Raw genomic sequence first — 23,969 nt, 5'->3', positions numbered from 1 at the left:
TGCACCCCACTTGTGCATCCCTTTGCCACCTGTGACACAGGTCCCCACCCCCGTGGGGCACCAGCCAATCCCCCCGGCACAGCAGACAGACGGCGGGCAGAGTGAAACAGTGCCTTTATTGCTCCCACCACGGACAAGGTCCCGCTGACAGCGTGGGCGCAGCGAGGCTGTGCCCAGCACCCAGCCCCCATAACCCTCCAGGCTCTGGGCAGGACAGGGAGCCCCCCTGACTGCCCAGCTTCTTCCACTGCTGCTCCAGCACCTCACCCGGCTGCTGCATCCCAAGTGGCTTCCCTGGGGTCCCAGCTCTCCTCTGAAGCAGGTCCCTGTGTGGAGATAAAGCTGCCCCTGCCCGGGCAGCGCCTCTGCTCCTGACCCCAGGAGCCCAGCTGGACACGCACCCTGGCCCCACAGCATGTCCCTGGCCCCACAGCATGTCCTCTGGCCCCACAGCATGTCTTCTGGCCAGGGCCAGCCCTGCTCGGGCCCCATGGCACACACAGTCACTGCCCAGGGCACCTTGCGGGCACCTCTTCTGCTGCCATGGTTGCCACGCTCAGCCCAGCCCTACATCTCCGTGACGGGGCTCCCCACTGGGGGGCTGCACCCAGCCCCACCAGCCCCACAGCAATGCTCGGCTCAGCCTTGGCACAAGCCCTCAGGTGCCAGCAGCCACCCTGGGGGCCCGGGGCTGGTGGTGACCCTCCCTGGTCGTCATCTCCAATAGCCGGTGCAGGGGTCCCCGTGTCCTGCCCCGGCAGCGGCGGGGAGCTGGGGGGCTGCCCCGTAGGGCACCCAGCAGCCCGGGCAGCTGCTGGGGCAGGCGGTATGTGGGCAGGGGCCGAAGGGGTCGGGGAACATCGCGGGGGCTGCAGAGCCGGCTGAAGTAAGCCAGCACCCAGCCACCGCCACGACGCGCTGAGCCCAGCTCTCCATGCAAGCAAGCCATGGCAGCCCCAAAGATGTCGTGGGCATCCCTGGCAACGCCAGCAGCCACCCCCAGCCGCCACCGGCGGAAGAGCCGAGTGCTGCCCCGACTCCAGAGGAGAAGGACGGTGCCGTGCTGGCGGCCCACATGGCCCCGCTGGGCGTAGAGCCAGGGCACGACGCCCGCCTGCCCCACACCACCTGCTTCCCACAGGTCCAGGCGCACGTCGCAGCCCAGCCTCGCACGCAGCCGCTCAGCCAGGGCGCAGACGAGCCCCAGGTGCTCCTCCGAGTCTGGTGAGTACAGCAGCAGCACAGGGCGCCCACCTGCAGCACCTGCAGGATGGAGGGGATAGTGACAGACCCCTGGCAACCCCTAAGGGCATCCCAGCACCCACCACACCCAGGGAGATGGCACCTCCTGGCACTCCAGCCTCACGGCCGCTATGGCCACTGCCCCTCCATCCCGCAGTCCCCCAGGGTGCCCCTCACCATCAGCTGGCTTCCAGGCGCCACGGCAGTTGAGGAGCAGCACGGTCACCACCAGCACCAGCGCCAGCGCCAGCCCCAGCAGCCCAAAGTGCCTGCGGGAGACTGGGAGAGGGGCAGTGAGGGGGGCATCCCCCACTCCCATCACCCTCCGCGGCCCCCCAAGACCCCCACTCACCGTCGGGGCAGAGCAGCTGCTTCCTGGCGAAGCGCACGTCTGAGCGCCACACCTGGGGAAGGGGCTGGGTGAGGGGGAGGCAGGTTGGGGGTCCCCCCCCGCTGCGGGTGCTGGCTCAGGGGTCACCTTACCAGCACACAGCTGCCCAGTGCCTGCATCGGCAGCAGCAGCGCCAGCTCCCCCGGCGCGGAGCCCTCTGTCTGCAAAGCACAAGGACAGGTTCAGCGTGGCTCAGAGTCCCTGCCACCCTATGTCCCCCTCAGCTCCATGTCCCTCACCTGTGTGACGGTGTAGAGCGGGGCCTCGGGCTCACACTGCCCACCCCGGCGCTGGCAGAGGGCTGCGCTGAAGGCCGCGGGGACACTGGAGATGAGGCGCAGGTGCAGCTGCAGCCCCCATACACTCACTGAGACATTCCAGGTGGTCTCTGTGGCCGCCAGAGAGAGAGAGGGGATCACAGGATGCCTGAGAGGATGAGGGGTGCAACAGACCCTAATGCACGGCTGTGCTCAGCCCAAGGGGTGCCCCCAACCCATGGGACTCACCTGGCCGGTGGGGACACTCCACATGGCTGCTGTTCCCATAGGAGAACTGAGGGGAGTGGAGACCAGCAGCAGATGAGCTGCCATTGCCCATCGCTGCCCCCCAGCCCCTTCCCAGGTGGTGCCCACCCACCCATGGGCACTTACCCGAAAGCAGAGCTGGGGGTGCACATCCACCTTGTCCAGCGTGTACACCTGGTATGAGCAGAAAGCACATCACTGTCCCAACTCACACAGCCCACAGGCACCCCAGCACCCATCACCACCCTGGACTTAGGGGTCCAGCAGCTCCCACAGCCAGGGGCACGGACCCTCCAGGCTGGTGCCCCATGGGACCCCAGAGCTCCTCACCTGCTCCTCTTCGCTGGCTGTGGAGTTGACGATGTCATGGCAGGGCAAAGTCTCAGTTGCTGTCTCCCTCCAGCACAGGGTGGCCCGGGGGTGCAGGGGGCAGCTGGCGCTCAGCACCATTGCCATCTGGTCCTTGCTGCTGGCACTGTAGTCGTGGAAGCGCACTGAGGACCACAGCTCAGGGCCATCTGCAGGACACTGGGTCAGGAAGGTGGGTTGGTGGCTGGGGGGACCCCTGTGACCCGGCTCCCCTCCCCAGGGGCACTCACAGGTGGCCGGCTGGTCACGGAATGGGCAGCGCTTGCTGCGCAGGCTGTCGTGCTGGGGATGGGAGGCCTGAGGGAGCAGAGCGGGGTGATCAGGGCAGGATGTGGCCCCATCCCTCCTGCCTACCCTCACTGAATGGGCAGAGAGAGGAGCTCGGCAACTGCAGGGGACATTGACACACCTCAATGCATAGGCAGGGCACCAGGAACTCATATGGCAGCGAGACACGGTGGCCCCCTGGCACCAGCACCTGCAGGCAAGGAGGCAGGGTCAGCTGGCGGGGAGCAGCGCCCTGGCTATGGGGGTGGCTGGGTGGCACAGCCGTTACCTGCTGGTGGAAGGGAGGAGGCAGCTCCTCGCACTCCAGGGCGAGCTGGTGGCACAGCCGCACCAGCAGGGCAGGACCCTCGGGCACCCACACCTCAATAGCTCGTGTCTCGGGGACCCAGGTGTGGGTGAAGACGGGTCCTACGGAGCAGGCAGGGGTCAGACGGTGCCAGCAGCCCCCTGGGACACCCGAAGGGTCCCTCCCAGACTCACCGGGCTGCTCGGCAGTGACCAAGTGGCTGCGGCTGATGGCCAAGCCCCGGTCAGGGATGGTGCGGACAGAGACGAGGACCTTCTGCCCACTCTCCACCGGGAAGCAGTCGAACTGCACCTGCCACTACGGGGAGCAGGAGGTGAGCGGGATGCCCACGGCTTGGGCACGTGCCCCTCACCCCACATCCCACCCCACACTCACCGGCGAGCCACCCGGCACCCGGTGACGCCGCCACACCTGCAGCCAGCCGGCCCGGTTGGTGCCCAGCTCCAAGAAGTTGAGCTGCAGCCCACGGACCCCGTCGAGCCCTGCGAGAAACGGGCGTGGGGAGCGGGCACGGGTGGGAGGACGAGACCCCCGCCCTATCAAGAGTGCCCGTACCTGCGGCCGGGAGGGCCAGGTGCACCCGCAGGCAGGGCTGGCAGCGCTGAGAGGGCGGGCACAGCCGCGCCGGGACCAGCGACAGCGCGGGCGGCTCCAGCGGCGACACCGGGTGGGGCGGGCGGCGGCACCGGGGGCGGCTCAGCCAGCGGGAGGCTGCGGGGCAGAGAGCGGCGGCCATGCCCCGGGATCCTCGCACCGGGAGCCCCGGGGAACGGCAGGAGCCCTGCACACCGGGAGTCCCGGGGAACGGGACATCCGGATGGGGGAGCCCCGCACACCGAGAAGCACGGGGACGGAGAGGAGCCCTGCACATTAGGAGCCTCGGGGACCGGGAGCCCCGGGCGTGTAAGCTGTACACATCGGGAAGCACGGGAACCGGGAGATCCGGATGGGGGAAGCCCTGCACACCGGCCGGCACGGGGGAAGACAGGGGCTGGGAAAGCCCTGCACACCGGCAGCCTGGGGACCGGGGGCTGGGGCTCTCGGTGTGCAGGGCTCCCCCACCCGGGGCTCCCGGGCGCAGAGAGCCCTGCACACCGGGATCCCACGGAAGGGGGAGCCCTGCACACCGGGAGTCCCAGTGACAGAGCCCTGGGCGGATGGAGCCATGCACACCGGGAACCACGGGGACCAGGCGCCCCAGGTGGGGGAACCCTGCACACCGGGAGCCCCGGGCGGGGGAGCCCTGCACACCGGGAGCCCTGAGGACCGGGAGCCCTGGGCGGGTAGAACCATGAACACGGGGAGGTCCGGGGACCGTGAGTCTCAGGAAGGAGAAGCCAGGGGAAGCCCCGGGAACCAAGAGTCCCGGGGAGGGGAAGCCCCGCGTCCCGCAGCCGGGGAGTCTCCCCACCCTCCAGGATCCGGTAGTCGCGGCCGAGATGGGTGGGGGGTGGTCAGCATCCTTCCGATCCCAGCAGGAGCCAGGAGACCCGGGGACCAGGAGGAGCCCCGCACACCGGGAGCCTGCACCCGCCCGCGACCCCGCCGCTACTCACCGGTGGCCCGACACTCCTGCAAGCAAAGAGACGGGGATGAGCGAGGCCCCGCCCGTCCACCGCCATCCCTCCCCGCCGCCTCACCCCACTACCCCGGCGCTCACGAAGTTGGCGGAGACCCGGAGGCGGCTGACGGTGGCCCCGGGCAGCGGCGGCAGCAGGAGCAGCAGCAGCAGCACCAGGCGCCCCATGGCCGAGCCGCCGCTCCCCGCCCCGCCCCGGGCCGGCCCCGCCGCATTCCTCCGCCGGCACGTGCGGCCCCGCCGCCCCCCCCGCCCCGTAACCAGGCAGCGCTTCCTGCGGCGCAGACACGCGTGGGAGCCGAGAGGGCGCTTTATTTCCATAGAGCGACAGGCGGAGGAAAGGGGCACCCGCAGCCCGCGGTGGGGCGCAGCGGGGACCCCCCACTGCCCCCCCGACAATGTGAGCACGAAGCCGCGGCTACGCTCAGACACGCAGGTTGGTCCTCAGGGACCCACCGGAGCTGCGCCAGCGCCACCCCACAGGGCCCGGCTGCGGAGCTCCAGCCCTCCCGGAGCACATCCAGCCTCGCTCATTTCTTCTTCTTCTCCTGCGTGCTGGTGAACCAGGAGTCCAGCAGTTTCTTGCTGTAATAGAGCTGCCAGCCGTGCACTTGAGCAGCCACCACCACCACCAGGTACATGACAGAGACAGCCGAGAAGCCGAAGATGAAGCGGTAAGCTTTGCCGTGACGGTAGAGCTGCTGCGCCATGGGAAACATCTCCATGGCCCCATAGATGAGAGGAGCCACTGAGAAGAGGCCGGTGCTGATCATGGAGAGCACCAGGTAGCTGATGTTGTTGCGGGGGAAGGAGAGGAGGCCCATGAGGGAGGGCAGGATGCTGAGCAGGTAGGGGTACTCCCACTGGTAGGGCATGGCCACCTGGTCGTGGGGCAGCAGCTTGAGGTGTCCCACGCACATCTGGGCCATCAGCAGCAGCCAGATGATGACGTGTGTGTAGATCAGCTTCTTGATCTCCGACTTGAGGGTCACACTGAGGAGAGAGGGTGGCTGTCAGGGCCTGCTAGAGGGGGACGCGGCCGCCCCCAGGAGGCACCGGGTCCTCACAGTGGCGGGACACTCACCTCATCTGGTAGTGTGAGGCCACGCGCTCCCGGTGCTGGAAGTCACTGCCGTCGGTGCCGGCGGCACGGGGACCCCCGCGGGAGGCCATGGTGCTATCCTGGGAGGGCACAGCGTTAGGTGGGAGCGGGCCCTGCCCCCCGGCTCCCCGGGGCAGCCCCCGTCCCGCCTACCGCCCCAGGCCTCCCTCCCCCGGTGATAGCCCCAGGACCCCCTTCCCATGACCGACCGCCCCCCTAAGACCACCCCGGGCCTCCCTCCCTCAGTGACAGCCGCGGGATCCCCTTCCCGTCACCGCCCGCCCGCCAGTGACAGCCCCGGGACCCCTTTCCCGTGACCGCCCGTCCCCCAAGGACCACCCCGGGTTTCCCTCCCCCGGTGACAGCCCCGGGACCCCCTTCCCGGGACCGCCCAGTCCCGCCCGCTCCCCGGGCCAGCCTCCCGATCTCCCCCACCGGTGACACCCCCGGGGACCCCTCCCCGCCGGCCCGGCCCGCCGCTCCCCACCTGCCAGCGAGACGCTCTGCCCGCGCTTCCGCTTATCTATTGCCGCAGCCACCGCCTCTGACCGCCTAGGGGGCCCCGCTCTGCGCGCCCGGAGGCTCATCTCTATGGCCGCGGCGGCGAGGCGGGGGGGGGTGTGTCTCCCCCCGGCACCGCCTCCGCGCAGGCGCAAACGCAGCTATGGCGGGCGGGGTGGTTGCTGCGCGAGTGCTGGGGCGCGCGGGGCAGGGGGCGCGCGCTTGGGGGTCAGTGGGGGGGGGTAACGTGGGGGTGGAGTCACGTGGGGCAGAGAGGATGGGGATTGGGGGGCGGGGAGGAGAGATTGGGGGTGTGTGGGGCGGGGGTTATGTGTGGGAGTGGGGATGCGCGGGGCAGAGGGGGATTGGGTGGGAGTGGGGACACGTGTGGGGTACAGAAGGGGTGCGAGTGGGGATGTGTGGGGCAGGGTAGTTACGGCTGGGAGTAGGGATGCGTGGGGCAGAGAGGGGCGAGTGAAGAGTGGGGGCACGCGTGGGGCAGAGAGGGATTGGATGGGAGTGGGCATGTATGAGGCAGAGGGTTTATGAGTGAGAGTGGGGATGCATGAGGCAGAGAGGGAGTGGGGACACGCACGGGCTGGAGAGGGGGTGGGTGGGAGTGGGGGTGCGTGTGGCAGAGTGGTTATGGGTGGGAGTAGGGACACACTTGGGGCTGAGAAGGGATGGGAGTTGGAATGTGTGGGGCAAAGAGGTTATAGGTGGCAGTGGGGACCTGTAAGGGTGCATGGACAGGTGTGGGGGCACGTGCGTGGGTGCGGAGGGGCTGTGGGTGCAGGGGCACGTGTTGGAGGGAGCAGGGCAGGGATGTGGGTCAGATGTGGGTGCGCGTGTGTGGGGTGTGGAGACACACAGGGTGGGGGTGTCGGTGGCTGGGGGAGTCCCACACAGGTCCCATCCGTGCCTCCTGCCCACTCCCTCCTCTGCAGATGGGGGCGGCCGCTGGGCCCCGAGGAGACGCTGAGGCTGCTGGAGGCTTCCGTGGTGCACCAGGAAGGTACTGGGGCGGGGGGTGCTGGGCAGATGCTGCAGGGGTGGCCGCATCCTGACCAGGGGTCCCCTCGCCAGGAGCCCTGCTGTCGCTGAGCAAGCCGCCTGGCCTGTCCGTCCAGGGTGAGTAAGGGACAGGACACTGGGGGGGAGTGTCAGCTGGGGGGGGTCCCAGCGCGTGCTGACACCCCCCATTCCAGGGTGTTCCGGGGAGCTGAGCCTGGTGGCCCTGCTGCCAGCACTGAGACGACGCCTGGGCCTCCCTGCAGAGCTCCACGTGGTGAAGGCTCCCACCAGGTACAGTTTGGGGGTCCCAGAGTGGAGGTCAGGGGGTGCCAGCGTCCCACTCCAGGGCTCAGAGCTTCCGCATCCTGCAGGGAGTGTTCTGGCCTCGTCCTCCTGTCCAGCTGCCACCGCACCACAGAGCAGCTCCAGCAGTTCTTCAGCAAAGCTCGCCGGAGAGGCCAGTACCCTGCCACATACTGGTGAGTCCCCAGGACCCCGCTGTGCTCTCGGGGGGGACCCTGTCCCCTCCTGACCCCATCTTGCTGCAGCGCTGTCACCGTGGGAGTCCCGGCGGAGGCAGAGGGAGAGATCCGTGCCGGGCTGCGCTGGCAGCAGCAGGGTGACACTGCCATGGTAAGGGGGTACAGGGGTTAGGGGCGCAGGGGGTAGCCCTGGGGGTGCTGAGGGCTGTCCCCCGCAGGTGGTGCCGGTGCCAGTGCCGGGGCGCCGCAGCCTGGCCAGGAAGGAGGTAAAGAACACCCTGACACGTTACCGAGTGCTGGGTGCCGCAGGGGGCTGCGCCCTTCTCCAGCTCCAGCCCAAAACAGGTGAGTATCCCCAACACCCACTGTGTCCCCCTGCTACCAGCATGGTCCCAGCTCCCTCGTGTCTCCCCAGCATTCCCAGAACAGCTTCCGGTGCACCTGACGCTGCTGCTGTGCCCTGCCCTGGGCGACCACAAGCACTCATCCTGCGTTGGTAGGGTGCTGGGGGTGCCCTTCCTCCTGCCCCCCGAGGCTGCCCCAGCCCGCACACAGGTAGGTGGCCGGGGTTGGGGGCTCAGTGCATCCCCCAGTGACCCCACTGAGCCGCCCTCCTCCTTGCAGGTGCTGGATGAGGAGCTGATGGCACGGCTGGGGCTCTCCGCACAGCGGCTCCGCCGCCTCCCACTCCACATCCACCTGCAGCGGCTGGAGCTGCCCCAGGGTCCACTCTGTGCCCCCTTGCCACCCCCTTTCCTGCACACCCTGCGCTGCTTGGGGCTGCCAGAGCCCTAGCACCTGCGGGGGGACCCTTGCCCCACTACCCTCTGCCATCCGATTAAATCCCCACCTGCCGTGGGTGGCTCAGTGCCCGTTTCTTTTCTCGACACACACAGGACACATCCCCTCCTCCCCACAGCACTGTGGGGGCACCACCCACCCCTGCTGCCAACCTGGTGTCTAACCTCATTCCCAGTGCCAGGGCAGCAGTGTTGTCACCACTGTACAGGGCCGTGGCTGGCAGGCACAGCTGCAGGCAGGCGGGAATGGAGGCATCTTTCCCCGCCCTTTCTGCCCCAAACCAAGAAGCTGCCATGGTGGCCCCCGCTCCTGCCTGCAGCCCCCCCCCCCCATTCCGTGCACCCACTACACACAAAGAGGCAGAGCCAGGCTTCCTGTTAAAACCGGGATTTGCAGCTCCTCAGGGGAGCGGGCTGGGTGCCCCCACGCAGCTCGGGGGCCCGTCTGGGGTCAAGGGGAGCTGGGTGCTGCTGCGTTGCCTCAGGTAGGACAGGCAGTGTGCTGTGCCCTCCTGGGTGTCCTCCCAGGTCGCGGTTCTTCTGCAGCTTCCTGGGTGCCACGATTTGCCTCCTCGCAGTAGGGCTCAGCTGCAACAGGCAGGGGCGTAGGGTCCCAGCCCTGGGTGCCAGCTCAGGGAGGTGCAGCACCCTAGAAGGATGGGAGGAGGGGGGACAGCCCTTGGGTCCCCCGGGGCGGTTGGGGGCACCCCTGGGTGGCGGGACAGGCATCCTGGGCGGGTGACTGACATTGAGCTGGGGCAGAGTTGGCTGGGGCTGCCCATGCGGGTGGCTGAGCTGCAGGAGCCGCTGGCTCCTGGCACAGTAGTGTGGGGGCTGCAGTTGTGCTGGGGGGGCAGAGCTGGTGCGGCAGTGGTGGCTCCTTTGCCCCACAACAGCCAGGTCCTCCTGCAGTACTTCTGGCTGGGGGACCTGGGTGGCTCTGCTCCCAGGCTTGGGGTATGTGGGGCGCTGAGGGCCAGCGGACGCAGTGATGGGGGGCTTGTCCCCAGAGTGGTGCTGTGCCGGATGGGGCTTTGTCAGGGAGCAGCCTTTCACCATCAGCTTCAGCCCCCTGTACAGCGGCGTGGGCACGGCCACCTGCAGGAGGACATAGTGGAGAGCACAGGGTTTGGGGTGCCTGGGGAGCATCTGCCCCACAGAGCCCCAGCCCACCTCCTTGTAGATGAGCTCAAAGGCGCCAGTGGAGCAGTTGGAGTCATTCCTGTGGTCGATGACCACACGCAGCGTGTCCTGCTGAACACTGGCACACAGACGTCTGGTCACCACCGAGGAGGGGGCCATGGTGGGGCTGGCGTTGATCTCCAGCAGCCAGGGCTGGCAATCCTCCCCAAAGATAAAGTCAGCCCCGTAGAGCTCGAAGCTGCCCTTGCGGGCCTCCACCAGGTCCTGGGCACTGCGCAGGGCGGCCAACACTGCTGCCTTCATGCCAGGCACCATCACCTGCTGCCAGGCATCTGCTCGCCCTATTTGTGCCAGGTATGCCTGGAGCTGACGGCTGGACCAGATCCGGTCAGGGGGCAGCTGGGGGTGCCAGCCCCGTGCTGGCTTGTACTGCTTCTGGATGGAGACATTGCAGAGATGCCGGGCACTGGGACAAGGGGAGCACAGACAAGTCAGAGGGGTGCCAGGGTGCTGGGGTGGAGAGTACTGGGGTGGGGGCACTCACGGGTCCAGGTGGCACAGGGAGAAGGGCCAGGAGCAGAAGCGCACGTAGCTCTCTCGGTAGAACCAGACGGTCAGTGGGTTCCAGTCAGTCACCAGGAACCATTGCCGGAGATCAAATTTGGTGCCAAAGATGAGCAGCGGCCGCTCCACATACTTCTGCACCACCCACTCACCCAGCTGCACCCAAGGTGTTCCAGAGCACCCCACCAGCTGCAGCACCTCCTCCAGCCGCGCGGTGCAGACGATACCTGGGGGATGCGGTGAGGCTGGGAGCCTTCCTGGGCATGGAGCTGGTGCCCCCACCCCCACCCCACACACACACTTCCCCTGGCCTTACCTCTGCCCCGCGATTTGGCACCAGGTTTGAGGATCCAGATATTGTGGTTGCCCTCCATGCCCATCTGGGACAGCTGCTCTGCCAGGCGCTGCAGCAGGGCTTGGCACCGCTCCCGCTGTGCCCCAGTCACCATCAGCTTGGCCTCTTTGCTGTGGGGGGACACAGGGGGCTCAGCGCTGGTCCCACCGTGGTGCCCCCACAATCATGCTCAGCACTCACTGCACCACGCGGTAGTAGTCCTGCAGGAAGCAGTCCCAGTTGGAGCCCGTCATGTGTGGGAGTGGGGGGTCCCTGTCGATGTCTTGGTGCACCAGGCTGCCCAGATGCTGCTCACAGATCTGCAGGGCCTCCTCCAGCAGCTGGGAGTGCAGGGGGGACCCTGGCCTCGCTGAGGATGGCATGGAGTCAGGGACATTGTTCCTGGGGACCTGCTGTGTCGCCCTCGGGGCCACAGCACAGAGCCTTCCCTGGGATGGGTGGCTTTGGGTACACAGGGATGGACAGAGCACCCACAGGGTGGGGTGGTGGTAAGGGAGTCCCAAGCCACGGTCTCAAGCAGAGGCTCAGCCCCTAGTTGTGTTCCTGACCCCAAAGTCCCTGTCCCCCTACTCCCAAGCCCAGCTCCACACAATTACCTGCTCCCTCGTCTGGTTTCTGGGGTTGCTCCATCCCCACCAGCACATCCTCAGCCCTCTCCAGGGCCACTTGGAGCAGGCTGCGAGCAGCTGTCAGGTGGAAATCCTCTGCAAGAGGGAGGATTGTCCCTGCCCGGTCCCAAGCAGGGCACAGGGGGGTACTGGGAGCGCAGGGGGGACAGAGGGGCAATGGCCCTGGGTGTCACATCGGCCCCCAGCTCACCGATGAAGGCTTTCTGGTCATCCACATCACCGAGCCGGTAGCACCGGGGGAAGAAGGTGTCAGGGTCAGCTTGGTCAATCAAGGGCAGGTTTTGCAGGCTAAGACACAGCCCGTTCTGTTCAGAGAAAATTGGCAGCCCCTACTGGACATGCCCTACCCCATCGTGTGTCAACCCCATGCCCCCCCCAAGGGCTCCAGTCTCCCACCTTGGTGGTGAAGGCGGCCACCCGGGCATAGTGGTTCATCACCTGGTCACGGTGCAGCAGCTGGCAGTGGAAGGCACTGCAGCGGTTGGTCCAGATGAAGTATGGCACCTGGTCCCGCACCAGGTGGGACTGTGGGATGGGAGGACCATGATGATGTGCACACACACTCCCATCCCACCCTCACCCGCTGCCCCTGGCTGTGCCCTCAGCCTGGGTGCCCCAGGGGAACGGTGCTGAGGGCTGTGGCAGAGCTCAGCCCTAGCCCTCTCAGCTAACCATGAGGTCGTGGAAGCCATCAGGATCTTCATCCTGTTGTTCCTCCTCCTGCTCTTCCATCTCCTCCTCGGGTAGCCATAGGGAGCACAGGGGCTTCGAGGTCCCCAGGGAAGGCTGTGGATCCAGCACAACCTCTCCCTGCTCAACACCGTTGCCTCTCTCCTCTTCCTCCTCCTCCAGCTGCTTCTCCTGGCTGCCATGATGCTGCTCTGGCCGGCTGCCCACCCTGCCCTCTCTGGGGAGCTGCTTCTCCACCCAGCCGCGGGCCCGCAGCAGGCTGCGGATGATGGGGTAGGGACCCTGCACCGTGAAGATCTTTTTCTCCTGGGGAGGGATCCAAGACCTCAGTTCTGAGCCTGAGCCATAAATGCAAGTGCACAGCACATGGGGGTGTGAAATTGGGCTCCTCACCTTGATGGCCCTCTCCACGCACAGCCGGGCCCTCTTGAGCCGCTCAGAGTCAAGCGAGGGGCGGTGGCGGGCAGTGTTGGTGGGTGCTGCCTGCCCTGTGAGGATGGCCCTGGCTGAGCTCACTCCCCATGTCCCCAGCCCCGCAGGGCGGGCACGGAGTGGGAGAAGGTGCCTACCTGCCTGCCTCTGCCTGCCCAAGCCGGTGGTCCTCGCCACAGCATTCACCGACCTGCCGAGCCTCATGCCAGTGCCCGGTGTGCCACCCACGATGCTCTGCTGTGCCCTCGTCCCTAGCCTGAAAGGCCAGGGGACAGCGGGAACATCTCATGCTCTGGAAGCATCCCTCCCCAGAGCCGAGCGCTGCCCCTGGCTGGGGGGACGTGTACCCAACAATGCGAATCTACCTGCAGCAACCTGAGGGCAAGGGGAGCTGTGGGTGACTCTGTGAGGTGCCAAACGGGTCCCTTGTTCCCTTGCCCCACCGAGGACCAAGCTGGGGGTCCAACCCTCAACCCCAGCACTGCTGAGACACAGAGCTCTGGCTCCAGCTACTGCCCTGAAGGGGGAATGGACACCAGGGCCCCAGTGACTTACGTGCAGCCCCCTTGTGCCCCCCTTCCTCCAGCTGCCCCCAGCCTCACAGCCCCCATGTCCCTCTCGTGCCCCACACCCAGACACCCCTCAGCCCCCTTGGTGCCTCCAGCCTCTCTTTACACCCTGCCCTACCCCCAGACATCCCCCACCTGCTTCCCTGTCCCTTCCCACCCCTGACTCTGCCCGCACCGTCGGGGTCACCCCCACTGTTTGCCGTTGCCACGGCCACCGGCAGCCCTGGCCACCGGCAGGCCCCGCCCCCGTTCCTCAGGCCCCGCCCCCCGTTCCCCGGTGCGGCGGGAGGGAGGAGACAGAGGTTACAGCAAACGAGACCGTTTAAAAAACGAGACACAACAGCGGCAGCGACCGGGGCCGCTCTGCCACAAAGCGGCGGCTGCTCCCGGCACGGCCGCCCGGCACGGCGAGGGGCAGGCAAGGCCCAGCCACTCACGGCGGGAGTGGGAGCAGGCACGGTGCCCGGCGGGCACAAGCGTCGGGGAGCCACGGAGTCCTGCGCCACGGCCTAAAACTGGAAGCAAGAGAAGACAAGCAGCTGTCAGTCCCTGCCTGCGGGTGCTCCTCTGGTTCTCAGTTTCCCTCTCAGTGGGGACACTGCCTTGCTGTTGCCAAAGCAGCCACATCCCCCTGGCTGCTGCCTGCCCTAAGCATGCTCTGAGGGGACCCAAAGCTAGCACTGCACAAGCAAAGGGAGTACAAGCACTCCTAGAAATCCCTTCCCTGGAATGTCACCACCATCCCCACAGATGGGCAGAGGGAGTCTGGGCACAAGGACTACACTGGCTTTGAGCCTCACACCCTGCTCCCCAAACAAGGCACCCGCCTCCTCCTGTTTCAGAGCCTCACATTCTTGAGGAACTCCTCTGCCACGATGCGGGCCCTAGCATTGACAGAGAGCTTCATCTCGCTGATTTCCTTGTCAATCTCCTCCATGAAGTGGATGACAAAGTCCACCAGCTTGTGCTTGTACATCTGCTCCGTGTGGAAATTTGTGATCAAGAAGCTGATGTCGTAGCCCTGAGGAAGAGAGAAGTGCTCTGGAGGTGAGCACTCGGGCCACTCACCACATAACCTCACACCCCAGTCCTGCACTGGAGACGCCCCGATGTCAGGAATGGAGCCGTGAGCTGTTTTGCTCCCTCACTGTCACCTCACCTCCACGGGCTTCCTGCGCAGGATGAAGAAGTTTTCGGCTCTCATCATCATGAAGCGCATGAATTTGTGGCACAAGATCTTCTCGATCTCATCGGCCTGGGGAGCAGAAAGAGAAGTGAGGCTTCCCTCATGCCAGGCAGGAGCTGCCGATCCGCAGCCCGTACCCTGCTCCTCACCTGTTTTACTGCAATGCTGACACGCACTGAGTTAATGGAGCCCTCGATGAGGACCTTCTCCTTCTCATTTCTGCTGATGATCACCGGCTGCAACAGCAGCTCCTTGCTGCTCCTACGAGCAAAAGAAGAGCAGGGCTGACTCAGAAGGAAGTATTTACTGGTCAGAAATAGGGGTGGAGAGCCACAGCGACCACAGAGATTTTGCTTCATGCTGCTACGTGATGCTTTCTGCCTCCTGGAGGCGTGCGTCGCCAAGGAGGATCCTCCTTCAGCCCCAAGCCTGTTCCCCCTCCTCCCGGCACTCCTCAGCTCCCCGTTGGTCCCAGCCCTGCGACCGACTGAGGGTCGGCAGCCGGTGGGAGTGGAGCTGTGCCACCCGCACAGCGCCCTCCCTCCAGCGCTGAGCAGCGGCGCTATCGGGTAGCTGCTGTACCGGGGGGCAGAGCAGGGCTCCACCGGTGCGCCCCCACCGTACCTGACTTCCACCTCAGGCTTGTTGTGCCGCTCCACCACCTGCGAGGAGAAGTTCTCAAGGCACAGCGCGGCCTGCAGCGTAGCGCGCACCGCGTTCAGGTACGGGCGCAGAGTGGCGGTCTGCGGGAACACCGGGCGCCGTCAGAGCTCGCAAGCCCCGCAACCGGGCGCCGCCAGACCCCGCCGCCCTCCCCTGCCGCCACCTTCCCCGGCCCCGGCTCCCGGCCCCGGCCCCACCGCTCCCCGGTCCCGCCGCCGCCCGCCCCACCATGGTGGCTGCGCTCCGGTCCCGGCAGGCGGAAGTGGCCGGTCCTCCGTTCCGTGATGGGTGGGATCTCCCACTGCGCCGGGAGGGGGGCGGCGGGAGGACCCACTCTTTGTTCACGGCCCAAGCGGCGGCGGAGCGGCCTCTCTCCGTCCCGAATTGGGGATATCACAGCGTCAGAGAGCGGTTGCGGCTCTGGGAAGCGGCGGCGGCGCCGACAGCAGGCGGTGGTGGCGGGATCCCGCCCGGAGTCCCCCTCCGAGCCCGACCGTGCTTGGTACGGTCCTGTCATAGCTTCCATATTAGGGCAGGGAGATGGAGGGCGCGCGCAGCCAATGAGCGGCGGGTGCTGGGTGCGGCCGGGCCAATGGGAGCGCTGGGCGGGGCCGGAAGCGGAGCGCGGGGCCGGAAGCGGCGAGCGGGTCTGGCCCCGCCCCGGGGCTCACGCCGCCCCGGTGTGGTTTCCAGCGCTGTCCCTCTCCGCGCCGCTTCTCTCCGCGCCCCGGTGATCTGCCCTTTCCCCGGGTTCCCCCCGGTGCCCGGTATCCCCGGCTCCGCTCCCTCCCGCCCTCAGCTGCCCCTCGGTTCCCCATAGCCTCCTGTTACCCCCGTAGCACTCCGTGCCTCCCACCGTATTCCTACTGCCCTCCCTGTTCCCTGTGGACCCCGGTTCCACTTCCTTACCCTCTCAGCTTCCCCTGTCCTCGGTTCCTCCATAGCCCCCTATGCTCCCCGCCATTCCCCCATAGCCTCCCCAGTTCCCTGTAGATACCACCTTATCCTCTCAGCATCTCCTGTCCTTGGTTTCCCCATAGCCCCCCACTTCCCCCGTACTCCCCGTACCCTCCTCGGTTCCCCCATAGCCCCTCCCATACCTTCCTTGGTTCCTCCTTAGCCCCCCTGTGCCCTGTATTGTCTCCCTGGTCCTTGACACCATGAGCGAGCTGAAGGACTGCCCGCTGCAGTTCCATGACTTCAAGTCAGTGGACCACATAAAGGTGTGCCCCCGGTACACGGCTGTGCTGGCCCGCTCGGAGGACGATGGCATCGGCATCGAGGAACTGGACACGTTGCAGCTGGAGCTGGAGACGCTGCTTTCCTCTGCCAGCCGCCGCCTCCGCGTCTTGGAGGCCGAGACCCAGGTGCTGGGACTGCAGCCATAGGACAGCTCTCTGTCCCGCTCCTTCGAATGAAGGGGCTGCCTCTGGTTCGTCCTTACCCAGCGCTGGGTGCAGGACCCAACGAGGCATCATCGCTCTCTTCCAGATCCTGACAGACTGGCAGGACAAGAAGGGCGACCGGCGGTTTCTGAAGCTGAGCAAGGACCATGATGTGGGCACCTCTGTCAAGCATGGGAAGCCTAAGAAGCAGAAGCTGGAGGGCAAAGGGGGCCATGGGACTGGGCCTGGCCCTGGCCGGCCCAAGTCCAAGAACCTGCAGCCCAAGATCCAGGAATATGAGTTTCAGGATGATCCTATTGATGTGCCCCGCATTCCCAAAAACGATGCTCCAAACAGGTGTGTGGGTGTTGTGGGGTGTTGCGATCATCTGTCTCCTTCCATCTATCTCCTTCCTTTTGGCAGCCGGTGTGAGGGCTGCCTCCAGCCTGAGGGAAGAAGTGCCTCGGGGGGATCCCTCACAATTCATCCATCCTCACAGGTTCTGGGCATCGGTGGAGCCATACTGTGCCGATCTCACCAACGAAGAGGTCAGAGTCCTGGAGGAGCTGCTCAAGCCACCAGAGGATGAGGCTGAGCACTACAAGGTGAAAAACTCCTGACCCCATCCCCTAACCCCCCTCCGCATTCCCTTCTGGCCTTTGGCTGCTCCTCCTGTGCCTCACAGCAAGCATTCCTGCCTGGGTATGATGCCATGGCACTGGATGGGAGGCAAAGCAGAGGGCTCTGGGAGCCGTGCTGAGCCGCGTTATCGCAGATCCCACCCTTGGGGAAGCACTACTCCCAGCGCTGGGCCCAGGAGGACCTGCTGGAGGAGCAGAAGGACGGAGCCCGGGCAGCAGCTGCTGCTGACAAGAAGAAAGGTGTCCTAGGGCCACTGACCGAACTGGACACTAAAGGTGCCCCTGTCCCCACCTGCTTTTCCCCAAAGGGGCTGCAAGCACTGGCACCCAGTGACACTGAGTCCAGCCCCATGACCCCAGGGTGGAGGCTGCCCTAACCCACTCCTCATCTCTGACTTTTTATGGTTGGTGTTTCCCCTTCCTGCTTCCTCCCAGACGTCGATGCCCTGCTGAAGAAGTCAGAGGCACAGCATGAGCAGCCGGAGGACGGGTGTCCTTTTGGTCCCCTGACGCAGCGTCTCCTGCAGGCCCTTGTGGAGGTGAGAGGGCTCGGAGCCATTCCTAGATCTGTAGGTCTGTGCCGTGGCCAGGCTCCATGGTGCAGCACCACCACAGCCCAGCGCAGTGACCCTTCCGTTGTCCTCCTGGCACTAGGAGAACATCATCTCTCCTGTTGAGGACTCCCCCATCCCAGAGATCGCCAGCAAGGACTCAGGAGCTGATGGCGCTGGCACGTCTCCCCGCAGCCAGAACAAGCCCTTCAGGTGAGCAACTGAGGTGACCCCGTGACTCAGTGCTGCCCACAGGGACACCAAACATGCTGGTGGCTTTCCTGCCCTGGCAATTCGTGGGGAGCAAAGGGGGTGTGGTGGGCAGCAGCCACTCTCTGCCCTGGCAGTGTTCCCCACACCAAGTCACTGGAGGGGCGGATCAAGGAGGAGCTGGTGGCCCAGGGTCTGCTGGAATCAGAGGACCGGCCGGCCGAGGACTCGGAGGACGAGGTGCTGGCCGAACTGCGCAAGAGGCAGGCGGAGCTGAAGGCCCTCAGCGCGCACAACCGAGCCAAGAAGCACGAGCTGCTGCGGTGAGCACCAACAGGGACAGGCGCGGGCAGGGGGCAGACGGCAGGATCTGACACCCCTGTGTTCCCCTTAGGCTGGCCAAGGAGGAGCTGCATCGGCAGGAACTGCGGCAGCGTGTCCGCATGGCTGACAACGAGGTGATGGATGCCTTCCGCAAGATCATGGCTGCCCGGCAGAAGAAGCGCACACCCACTAAGAAGGAGAAGGACCAGGCTTGGAAGACCCTGAAGGAACGGGAGAGCATCCTCAAACTGCTGGATGGATAGTGAGGGCCAAGACCCCCCCTCTGCCATGGACCTGGGCAGCCAGGGGTGCTGGCTGTGGCCCTGTCACCCACAGGGTGCTGGCACGATGCCTACGTTTGCCCAGCCAGCGTGGGACGGAGGGGGCACAGCCCCCGCATGCCCAGCGCCTGCTCACCCTCTCCGTGTGGGTGATAGCTCCTGGCTGCTGTCTCCTCCCTGTGTGGGGCTGTCACCCTACCCGAGCTGGGGACCCCAGGGAGGCCTGGGGGTCCCTTCTATGAACAGCCCCCCAGCCAGTGTTTTCTGCTCCTTCCGTTACTCTGGGAGGGTGACAGTCGGGCCAGTGCTGGGGCAGATGTGGTGACCGCTTCAGAGCGGCTCCCATGGCCCCTGTCCCTCCCCATGCCCCCGGGGGGGATGAACCTGGCCCCCAGGGAGAGTCTGAGGGTCGGAGGGGGTGGGCAGACAGCAGGGGGCAGCTGGGCTCTGCGTGTACGGGTGGTTTTTGCGTCTGTGTGTGGGCAATAAAGGGGGCCCGGTGCAGGAGGTGGTGCAGTGACCTTGGGGATGCTGTGGGGTGAAGGGGGCAGGGTGGGTCCTGCCGCTGCTGGGCGCAGTCGGGGTGGGGGGAGCGGGGTTGGCCCTGGTCTGGGGCGGTTTGGAGGAGCCGGGGCTGAGGCTGTTGTGTAGCCCAGTGTGGGAATGCTCTGCTTGTATCTACGCAAGGGACCTGCTCCTGTCTGCACAGGGGACCCATGCGCGGCTGTGCAAAGGACCATCTTCTGTCCACCCAAGGAACCCACGCACGTTTGTGCTTGTGTCCACAAGGGACCCACTTTGGTCTACACAAATGATCTGCTTGTGCTTATGCACTGGGACTTGCTCATGTCCACCGAAGAGACCCACTCTTGTCTGCGCAAGGAACCCCCTTATGTCCATGGAGACCTGCTGTGTCTACATAAGGGACCCACTTGTGTCCACAAGGGACCTGTTTGTGTCTACCCAGGGGATGCACTTGTATCCACACGGAGGGACCTGCTTATGCCTATGCAAGGGACCCTCTCCTTTTTTACCCAAGGGATCCACACGTGTCTACACAAGGGACCTGCTGGAGTCTGCACAAAGGACCCACTCAGGTCCATCCAAGAGACCTGCTCCTGTCTACTCAAGGGACCCACTTGTGTCCACCCAAGGAACCCATGTGTGTCTAACCAATATACCCACTTGGGTCTATGCAAGGAACCCGCTTGTGCCTACACAAGGGACACCCTCCTGTCCACCCAAAGGACCCACTTGTCTCTACTCGGTTGGACTTGATGATCCAGTGGATCCTTTCCAACCTGGTGGTGGTGATTCTATGATGCTCAAGGGACCCTCTCCTGTCCACCCAAGCGACCAATGTGTCTATGCAAGGGACTCACCCATGTCTGCCTAAGGGACCTGCTCGTGTCCACCCAAGGGACCCATGCTGTCTACACAAGGGGCACACTCCTGCTCCCCCAAGGGACCCATTTGTCTCTACCCGAGGGACCCGCCTATTCCCGTGCAAGGGACACGCTCACGCCCACCCAAGGGATGGACTTGTCTCTACCCCAGGCCCCCCTCCCGCCCCCCCGAGGCCCCCCCGGGTCTCTACCCTGGCCCCCCCTCGCTCCCCCCTCCGCCGCGCGCCTCCCGCCCCCGCTAGCCCCGCCCCCGCTGACGTCACGCAGCCCGCGGCGCCGGGAGGAGCGGCCGCTGCCTCGCGCGGGGCCGGGGCCGCCGAGCGCCGCCGGTAACGGGGCGGGGGGGGGCGGGCACCGAGCCCGCGGGGCGGGGCCGCCGCCCGGGACGCGGGGGATTGGGCCTCCGGTGCGGCGGAGCGCGCTGACACGCGAGCGGCAGCCACGGGGCGTGGGGTGTGGGGGGGGAACCGCCCGCACCCACGCGTGTGCGGGGATCCGAGCGGGGCTGCCGGGACCCACCGCTGCGGGAGGCAGGGAGGGACCCCTGCAGGGGCACGAGGGGGTCCCTTGGGAGGACAGGAGGGGGTCCTTTGGGAGGACACGAGCAGGTCCCTTGCATGGACACAAGTGGGTCCCTTGGGAGGACACTCGTGCATCCCTACATAGGCACAAGAAGATCCCTCCTGTAGACACGCATGGATCCCTTGGGTGGGCACGTGTGGGTCCCCCTGCATGGACACTCGTGGATGCCTGTGTAAACACAACCAGGTCCCTTGTGAACACGCATGGGTCCCTTGGGTAGACACGAGTGGGTCCCTTGGATGGACACGAGTGGGTCCTTTGCATGGACACACATGGGTCCCTTCTCTAGACAAGCATGGGTCCCTTGGGTGGACACAAGCAGGTCCCTTGTGGACATGCATGGATCCTTTGGGTGGACACGAGTGGGTCATTGGCACAGACACACCATGGGGTGGTTGTGGGGCGAGCAGGCAACCTGAGGAGGCCAGTGCATGTTCCCTATGGGGCGCCCCACATAAGGACTCCTGCCTGGGAGGGGTGCTTGAAGAGCACAGAGCAAGCACAGAATTTGTTCCTGTCAACCTGTGGTGACAACCATCCAGCTCGGTACCCCACTGCCCCCACAGCACACGCTGATGCCCTGTCCCCCACTCCTGTCACAGGTGGGAGTGGGTGCCCCCACGGGGCACCATGCCGCTGGGGCAGGATGGGCCCAGCTGGAAGAAAAGGACCGAGGACATTCGGCGCATCTATGATTTCCGAGAGGTCCTGGGCACGTGAGTCACAGCCTGGTGGGGGACACACTAGTGACAACCCACTCACGGTGCTGGATTTGGCCCCTCCAGCTTTGCCAAACCCGCCATGTGGAACCACGCCAACTCAAATATTGGCCCAAGGCAGGAGCCAATGCCGGGCTGGCACACGCGGGAATGCACTCTGGGTATTGGCACGGCTTTGTGGTGCTGCCTGCCACCTCGCCCGAGTGCTGGCCGATTCCCCGTGCAACCAACCCTGGCCAGCTGCTGAGCCAAAGGTGCCTGACGGTGGTCCCGCGGCTGGCAGAGGGGTGCCCGACAGTGCCTGGAGCGCCATAAGCTCTTAGGCTGGATTAGCGTGTTAATTACGGCAAGGCTTAGGCCCCAGTGAGGCGTGAATGCGCTGCCCGCCACCTGTCCCACCTGGGCGGCACTGGCTCCTGCCGGGCACCTCGGCTTTGGGTGGCTCCTGCAGAGCCGGGCAGGGTGGCACCGTGAGCCCTGGGTGGTGTCAAAACCAACCTGGGGCCTTGTGCGCAGCATGGCTCATCCGCGGCTGCCGGCAGCACCGCAGTGTTCCCTGCCTGATAAGGGGATGGTGCAGCCACGCTGGGAGGTGCTGGGCACCCCATCCCAGCAGGGCCTATGTCTGGCCATCCCAGCGGGCGGCTCCTGCTGGCTTTTCTCCTATAAATAGCTGGACTTTCTGCCTGTCGCCATGGCAATCGTGGCACGGCAGCGCGGCTGCGGCCAGCAGCACCCCCTGCCCGCTCACCCCTCGCCCTCGCAGGGGGGCCTTCTCCGAGGTGGTTCTTGCGGAGGAGAAGGCGACGCGGAAGCTGGTGGCCATCAAGTGCATCACCAAGAAGGCGCTGGAGGGGAAGGAGACCAGCATCGAGAATGAGATCGCCGTCCTCCACAAGTAGGGGCTGTCCCAGAGCCAGGGTGGGGGTCCCACTCTGCCCCCCCAGCACCCAGCATGGCTCCCCACTGCCAGCACCCATTGCCCGGTGTTATCGGCAGCGCCCAAAATAGCCAACGGCGCGTGATGCCCCACAGGGCTGAGCCCGGCTGCTCCCTGTGTGGTGGGGGCTGGGGTGGGGGCAGCCGAGAGCCTCCTCACCGCCCCCGCACCTCCTCCCCCCCCAGGATCAAGCACCCCAACATCGTGGCCTTGGATGACATCTATGAGAGCGGCACCCACCTCTACCTCATCATGCAGCTGTGAGTGACGTGGGGGGCCTGAGGGGACATCGGGGGGCTGTGCTGACCAGCGGTGCCCATCCGGCAGGGTCTCCGGGGGGGAACTCTTTGACCGCATCGTGGAGAAGGGCTTCTACACCGAGCGGGATGCCAGCGCCCTAATTCGGCAGATCCTCGATGCTGTCAAGTACCTGCATGACATGGGCATTGTCCACCGTGACCTGAAGGTGGGGAACACACATACCTGGCATCCTTGTTGCGGTGGCAGGGAGGGGACCTTGGCATCCCCCTTCCCTTACCCCCCCTGCTCCCCGCAGCCCGAGAACCTGCTTTATTACAGCCTGGATGAGGACTCTAAGATCATGATCAGCGACTTCGGGCTGTCAAAGATTGAGGGCTGCGGCAGCGTCATGTCCACAGCCTGTGGCACTCCCGGCTATGTGGGTGAGCACCTGCTGTGGGATGCCACCACCCAAGGTGCGGGATTAGGGTAACCCCTGGGGCTGGGGTCCCCCCTCACCCCTGCCGTCCCCCCCAGCCCCCGAGGTGCTGGCGCAGAAGCCCTACAGCAAGGCTGTGGATTGCTGGTCCATCGGGGTCATCGCTTACATCCTGTACGTACACTTCCTTCCCGCCTCGCTCCCCTCCGTAGGGACCCGGCTCCTGGGAGCCACACAGGGCCAGTGTCCCCCTCGCTGTCACCCCCCAGGCTCTGTGGTTACCCCCCTTTCTACGACGAGAATGACGCTAAGCTCTTCGAGCAGATCCTGCGGGCTGAGTATGAGTTTGATTCACCCTACTGGGATGACATCTCAGACTCAGGTGAGCCGGGACCACCAGGGCGGTGGGGGCTGGGATGCCAGCATGGTGTTGAAGTAGCGGGGTTGGGGGTGGTGGACACAAGCACTCATGGCTGCTCCACCCTCTGTCTCAGCCAAGGACTTCATCCAGCACCTGATGGAGAAGGACCCTTGCAAGCGCTTCACATGTGAGCAAGCCCTGCAGCATCCCTGGTAAGGAGGGACCTGCTGCCATCCCCCTTCACTCCTCGGCTCACCCCACAGCAGCCATGGGGCAGAGGAGAGCTGTGCTGACCTCCCCTCTCACTCCAGGATCGCGGGGGACACGGCCCTGGACAAAAACATCCACCAGTCGGTGAGCGAGCAGATCAAGAAGAACTTTGCGAAGAGCAAGTGGAAGGTGAGCGCAGGGTGTCAGGGGGATGAGGGGAGTGTTGGGGGCTTCAGGCCACCCCCAGCCACTCTGTGCCAAGTAACGGACGCTGTGGGGTTGGCAGCAAGCCTTCAACGCCACGGCGGTGGTGAGACACATGCGGAAGCTGCAGTTGGGAACCAGCCAGGAGGTCCCAGGACAGACAACTCCCACCAGCCCAGGCGAGCGGCTAGCGGGGGGCACCAGCAATGGTGAGCCCTGCCACCCCCCTTCTGATCCTGCAGCCCTTCGGCCTGCTGCCAGGCTCTCATCCTGCTCCTCCCCACAGGGTCGGACTGTGGGCGCCTGCCCATGAGCAGAGCTCAGCGCCTCTCGCCAGACTGAGCGCAGCCCCACACAACCACATCGTGGGGGGTGAAGGGGTCCAGCCCCGCTGTGGGCACAAGGAGGGGCAGGGGCCCTGTGTGGGAGCAGGGAGGGATGGGTTGAGGGGCATCCTGCCCTGCTCGCCCTGGGAATGTGGGGCTGCCCCCCGCTGCAGGCTCGCAGCAGAGCTCTGCATCAGGGCAGTGGCAGCCCCCAGGACCCCCCCAGCTCGGGGCTGCATCCAGGGCCCCCTTCCACACCTCCCACACCCTCTCCGGCACTACCCACTCCTCCAGCATGTTCAAGGAGAATTTTCCAAATG

At 65.8% G+C, this 23,969-nt stretch overlaps 7 protein-coding genes across 13 annotated transcripts; 3 read left to right on the top strand and 4 right to left on the bottom strand.

Annotated features, from left to right (window-relative positions):
• Positions 1–117: 117 nt before the first annotated feature.
• On the bottom strand, positions 118–5,021 carry IL17RE (interleukin 17 receptor E). The gene is made up of 16 exons (XM_054076865.1): positions 4,812–5,021; positions 4,678–4,765; positions 3,677–3,832; positions 3,497–3,603; positions 3,295–3,418; positions 3,083–3,222; positions 2,936–3,004; positions 2,757–2,823; positions 2,488–2,675; positions 2,284–2,331; positions 2,140–2,185; positions 1,873–2,021; positions 1,726–1,794; positions 1,595–1,646; positions 1,420–1,521; positions 118–1,263 (listed from the first exon to the last, which is right to left on the bottom strand). The coding sequence occupies exons 1-16, from the start codon at positions 5,019–5,021 to the stop codon at positions 659–661; spliced, it is 2,220 nt and encodes a 739-aa protein (XP_053932840.1). The 3' UTR covers positions 118–658.
• JAGN1 (jagunal homolog 1) lies at positions 4,993–6,303 on the bottom strand. The gene is made up of 3 exons (XM_054076832.1): positions 6,238–6,303; positions 5,785–5,882; positions 4,993–5,693 (listed from the first exon to the last, which is right to left on the bottom strand). The coding sequence occupies exons 2-3, from the start codon at positions 5,871–5,873 to the stop codon at positions 5,231–5,233; spliced, it is 552 nt and encodes a 183-aa protein (XP_053932807.1). The 5' UTR covers positions 5,874–5,882; positions 6,238–6,303; the 3' UTR covers positions 4,993–5,230.
• Positions 6,304–6,438: 135 nt separating this feature from the next.
• On the top strand, positions 6,439–8,680 carry RPUSD3 (RNA pseudouridine synthase D3). Of its 2 annotated transcripts, XM_054076831.1 has the most exons (9): positions 6,439–6,531; positions 7,251–7,318; positions 7,390–7,434; positions 7,512–7,608; positions 7,689–7,796; positions 7,866–7,950; positions 8,018–8,144; positions 8,215–8,354; positions 8,424–8,680. In XM_054076831.1, the coding sequence occupies exons 1-9, from the start codon at positions 6,467–6,469 to the stop codon at positions 8,592–8,594; spliced, it is 906 nt and encodes a 301-aa protein (XP_053932806.1). In that variant the 5' UTR covers positions 6,439–6,466; the 3' UTR covers positions 8,595–8,680. The 2 variants fall into 2 exon arrangements, with proteins under 2 accessions (XP_053932806.1, XP_053932805.1); XM_054076830.1 differs by lacking the exon at positions 6,439–6,531 and having other exon boundaries at positions 7,104–7,318.
• A 94-nt stretch (positions 8,681–8,774) lies between these two features.
• On the bottom strand, positions 8,775–12,982 carry TTLL3 (tubulin tyrosine ligase like 3). 3 transcript variants are annotated; one of them, XM_054076827.1, is made up of 10 exons: positions 12,374–12,982; positions 11,963–12,286; positions 11,687–11,815; positions 11,481–11,595; positions 11,258–11,365; positions 10,842–11,010; positions 10,623–10,771; positions 10,287–10,533; positions 9,773–10,208; positions 8,775–9,697 (listed from the first exon to the last, which is right to left on the bottom strand). In XM_054076827.1, exons 1-10 carry the CDS (start codon positions 12,614–12,616, stop codon positions 8,978–8,980), a joined length of 2,640 nt encoding a protein of 879 aa, XP_053932802.1. In that variant the 5' UTR covers positions 12,617–12,982; the 3' UTR covers positions 8,775–8,977. The 3 variants fall into 3 exon arrangements, with proteins under 3 accessions (XP_053932802.1, XP_053932803.1, XP_053932801.1); XM_054076828.1 differs by having other exon boundaries at positions 8,775–10,208; positions 12,374–12,468; positions 12,550–12,982; XM_054076826.1 differs by having other exon boundaries at positions 8,775–10,208.
• Positions 12,983–13,272: 290 nt separating this feature from the next.
• ARPC4 (actin related protein 2/3 complex subunit 4) lies at positions 13,273–15,219 on the bottom strand. Its single transcript, XM_054076833.1, has 6 exons — positions 15,059–15,219; positions 14,792–14,910; positions 14,317–14,428; positions 14,141–14,236; positions 13,832–14,002; positions 13,273–13,496 (listed from the first exon to the last, which is right to left on the bottom strand). Exons 1-6 carry the CDS (start codon positions 15,059–15,061, stop codon positions 13,491–13,493), a joined length of 507 nt encoding a protein of 168 aa, XP_053932808.1. The 5' UTR covers positions 15,062–15,219; the 3' UTR covers positions 13,273–13,490.
• A 243-nt stretch (positions 15,220–15,462) lies between these two features.
• Positions 15,463–18,723, top strand: TADA3 (transcriptional adaptor 3). The gene is made up of 8 exons (XM_054076829.1): positions 15,463–16,197; positions 16,322–16,572; positions 16,715–16,820; positions 16,991–17,132; positions 17,292–17,395; positions 17,511–17,620; positions 17,755–17,940; positions 18,012–18,723. The coding sequence occupies exons 1-8, from the start codon at positions 15,991–15,993 to the stop codon at positions 18,202–18,204; spliced, it is 1,299 nt and encodes a 432-aa protein (XP_053932804.1). The 5' UTR covers positions 15,463–15,990; the 3' UTR covers positions 18,205–18,723.
• A 1,154-nt stretch (positions 18,724–19,877) lies between these two features.
• Positions 19,878–23,944, top strand: CAMK1 (calcium/calmodulin dependent protein kinase I). 4 transcript variants are annotated; one of them, XM_054076479.1, is made up of 12 exons: positions 19,878–19,957; positions 20,813–20,926; positions 21,696–21,827; positions 22,055–22,129; positions 22,197–22,335; positions 22,426–22,552; positions 22,647–22,722; positions 22,818–22,930; positions 23,043–23,121; positions 23,221–23,308; positions 23,406–23,532; positions 23,610–23,934. In XM_054076479.1, exons 2-12 carry the CDS (start codon positions 20,841–20,843, stop codon positions 23,663–23,665), a joined length of 1,098 nt encoding a protein of 365 aa, XP_053932454.1. In that variant the 5' UTR covers positions 19,878–19,957; positions 20,813–20,840; the 3' UTR covers positions 23,666–23,934. The 4 variants fall into 4 exon arrangements, with proteins under 4 accessions (XP_053932454.1, XP_053932452.1, XP_053932450.1 ...); XM_054076477.1 differs by having other exon boundaries at positions 19,931–19,957; positions 20,813–21,827; positions 23,406–23,502; positions 23,610–23,944; XM_054076475.1 differs by having other exon boundaries at positions 19,931–19,957; positions 20,813–21,827; positions 23,610–23,943.
• The last annotated feature ends 25 nt before the right edge of the window (positions 23,945–23,969 follow it).

Source organism: Cuculus canorus, chromosome 11 (assembly GCF_017976375.1).
Source record: "Cuculus canorus isolate bCucCan1 chromosome 11, bCucCan1.pri, whole genome shotgun sequence".
Lineage (NCBI taxonomy): Eukaryota > Metazoa > Chordata > Aves > Cuculiformes > Cuculidae > Cuculus > Cuculus canorus.
This window is presented reverse-complemented; position numbering and strand designations above follow the sequence as displayed.

Excerpts from the sequence above, each read along its gene's own strand:
- IL17RE (XM_054076865.1), bottom strand. The coding sequence starts at position 5,021 with ATGGAAATAAAGCGCCCTCTCGGCTCCCACGCGTGTCTGCGCCGCAGG. Across the intron at positions 3,419-3,496 it reads GGGTGCCGGGTGGCTCGCCG|TGGCAGGTGCAGTTCGACTG; the intron begins GTGAGTGTGGGG and ends TGCTCCCCGTAG. Across the intron at positions 1,522-1,594 it reads GCAGCTGCTCTGCCCCGACG|TCTCCCGCAGGCACTTTGGG; the intron begins GTGAGTGGGGGT and ends CCCCTCTCCCAG.
- JAGN1 (XM_054076832.1), bottom strand. The coding sequence starts at position 5,873 with ATGGCCTCCCGCGGGGGTCCCCGTGCCGCCGGCACCGACGGCAGTGAC. Across the intron at positions 5,694-5,784 it reads GCCTCACACTACCAGATGAG|TGTGACCCTCAAGTCGGAGA; the intron begins GTGAGTGTCCCG and ends CTCTCTCCTCAG.
- RPUSD3 (XM_054076830.1), top strand. The coding sequence starts at position 7,129 with ATGTGGGTCAGATGTGGGTGCGCGTGTGTGGGGTGTGGAGACACACAG. Across the intron at positions 7,319-7,389 it reads TTCCGTGGTGCACCAGGAAG|GAGCCCTGCTGTCGCTGAGC; the intron begins GTACTGGGGCGG and ends TCCCCTCGCCAG. Across the intron at positions 7,435-7,511 it reads GCCTGGCCTGTCCGTCCAGG|GGTGTTCCGGGGAGCTGAGC; the intron begins GTGAGTAAGGGA and ends CCCCCATTCCAG.
- TTLL3 (XM_054076826.1), bottom strand. The coding sequence starts at position 12,616 with ATGAGGCTCGGCAGGTCGGTGAATGCTGTGGCGAGGACCACCGGCTTG. Across the intron at positions 11,011-11,257 it reads GAAACCAGACGAGGGAGCAG|CGAGGCCAGGGTCCCCCCTG; the intron begins GTAATTGTGTGG and ends TGCCATCCTCAG. Across the intron at positions 10,209-10,286 it reads TCCCTGTGCCACCTGGACCC|TGCCCGGCATCTCTGCAATG; the intron begins GTGAGTGCCCCC and ends CCCTTGTCCCAG.
- ARPC4 (XM_054076833.1), bottom strand. Across the intron at positions 14,237-14,316 it reads TCAGCATTGCAGTAAAACAG|GCCGATGAGATCGAGAAGAT; the intron begins GTGAGGAGCAGG and ends TCTGCTCCCCAG. Across the intron at positions 14,003-14,140 it reads TGCGCAGGAAGCCCGTGGAG|GGCTACGACATCAGCTTCTT; the intron begins GTGAGGTGACAG and ends TCTCTTCCTCAG.
- TADA3 (XM_054076829.1), top strand. The coding sequence starts at position 15,991 with ATGAGCGAGCTGAAGGACTGCCCGCTGCAGTTCCATGACTTCAAGTCA. Across the intron at positions 16,573-16,714 it reads AAAAACGATGCTCCAAACAG|GTTCTGGGCATCGGTGGAGC; the intron begins GTGTGTGGGTGT and ends CCATCCTCACAG. Across the intron at positions 17,941-18,011 it reads AAGAAGCACGAGCTGCTGCG|GCTGGCCAAGGAGGAGCTGC; the intron begins GTGAGCACCAAC and ends TGTTCCCCTTAG.
- CAMK1 (XM_054076475.1), top strand. The coding sequence starts at position 21,304 with ATGCGCTGCCCGCCACCTGTCCCACCTGGGCGGCACTGGCTCCTGCCG. Across the intron at positions 22,553-22,646 it reads TGGCACTCCCGGCTATGTGG|CCCCCGAGGTGCTGGCGCAG; the intron begins GTGAGCACCTGC and ends CGTCCCCCCCAG. Across the intron at positions 23,533-23,609 it reads AGCGGGGGGCACCAGCAATG|GGTCGGACTGTGGGCGCCTG; the intron begins GTGAGCCCTGCC and ends TCCTCCCCACAG.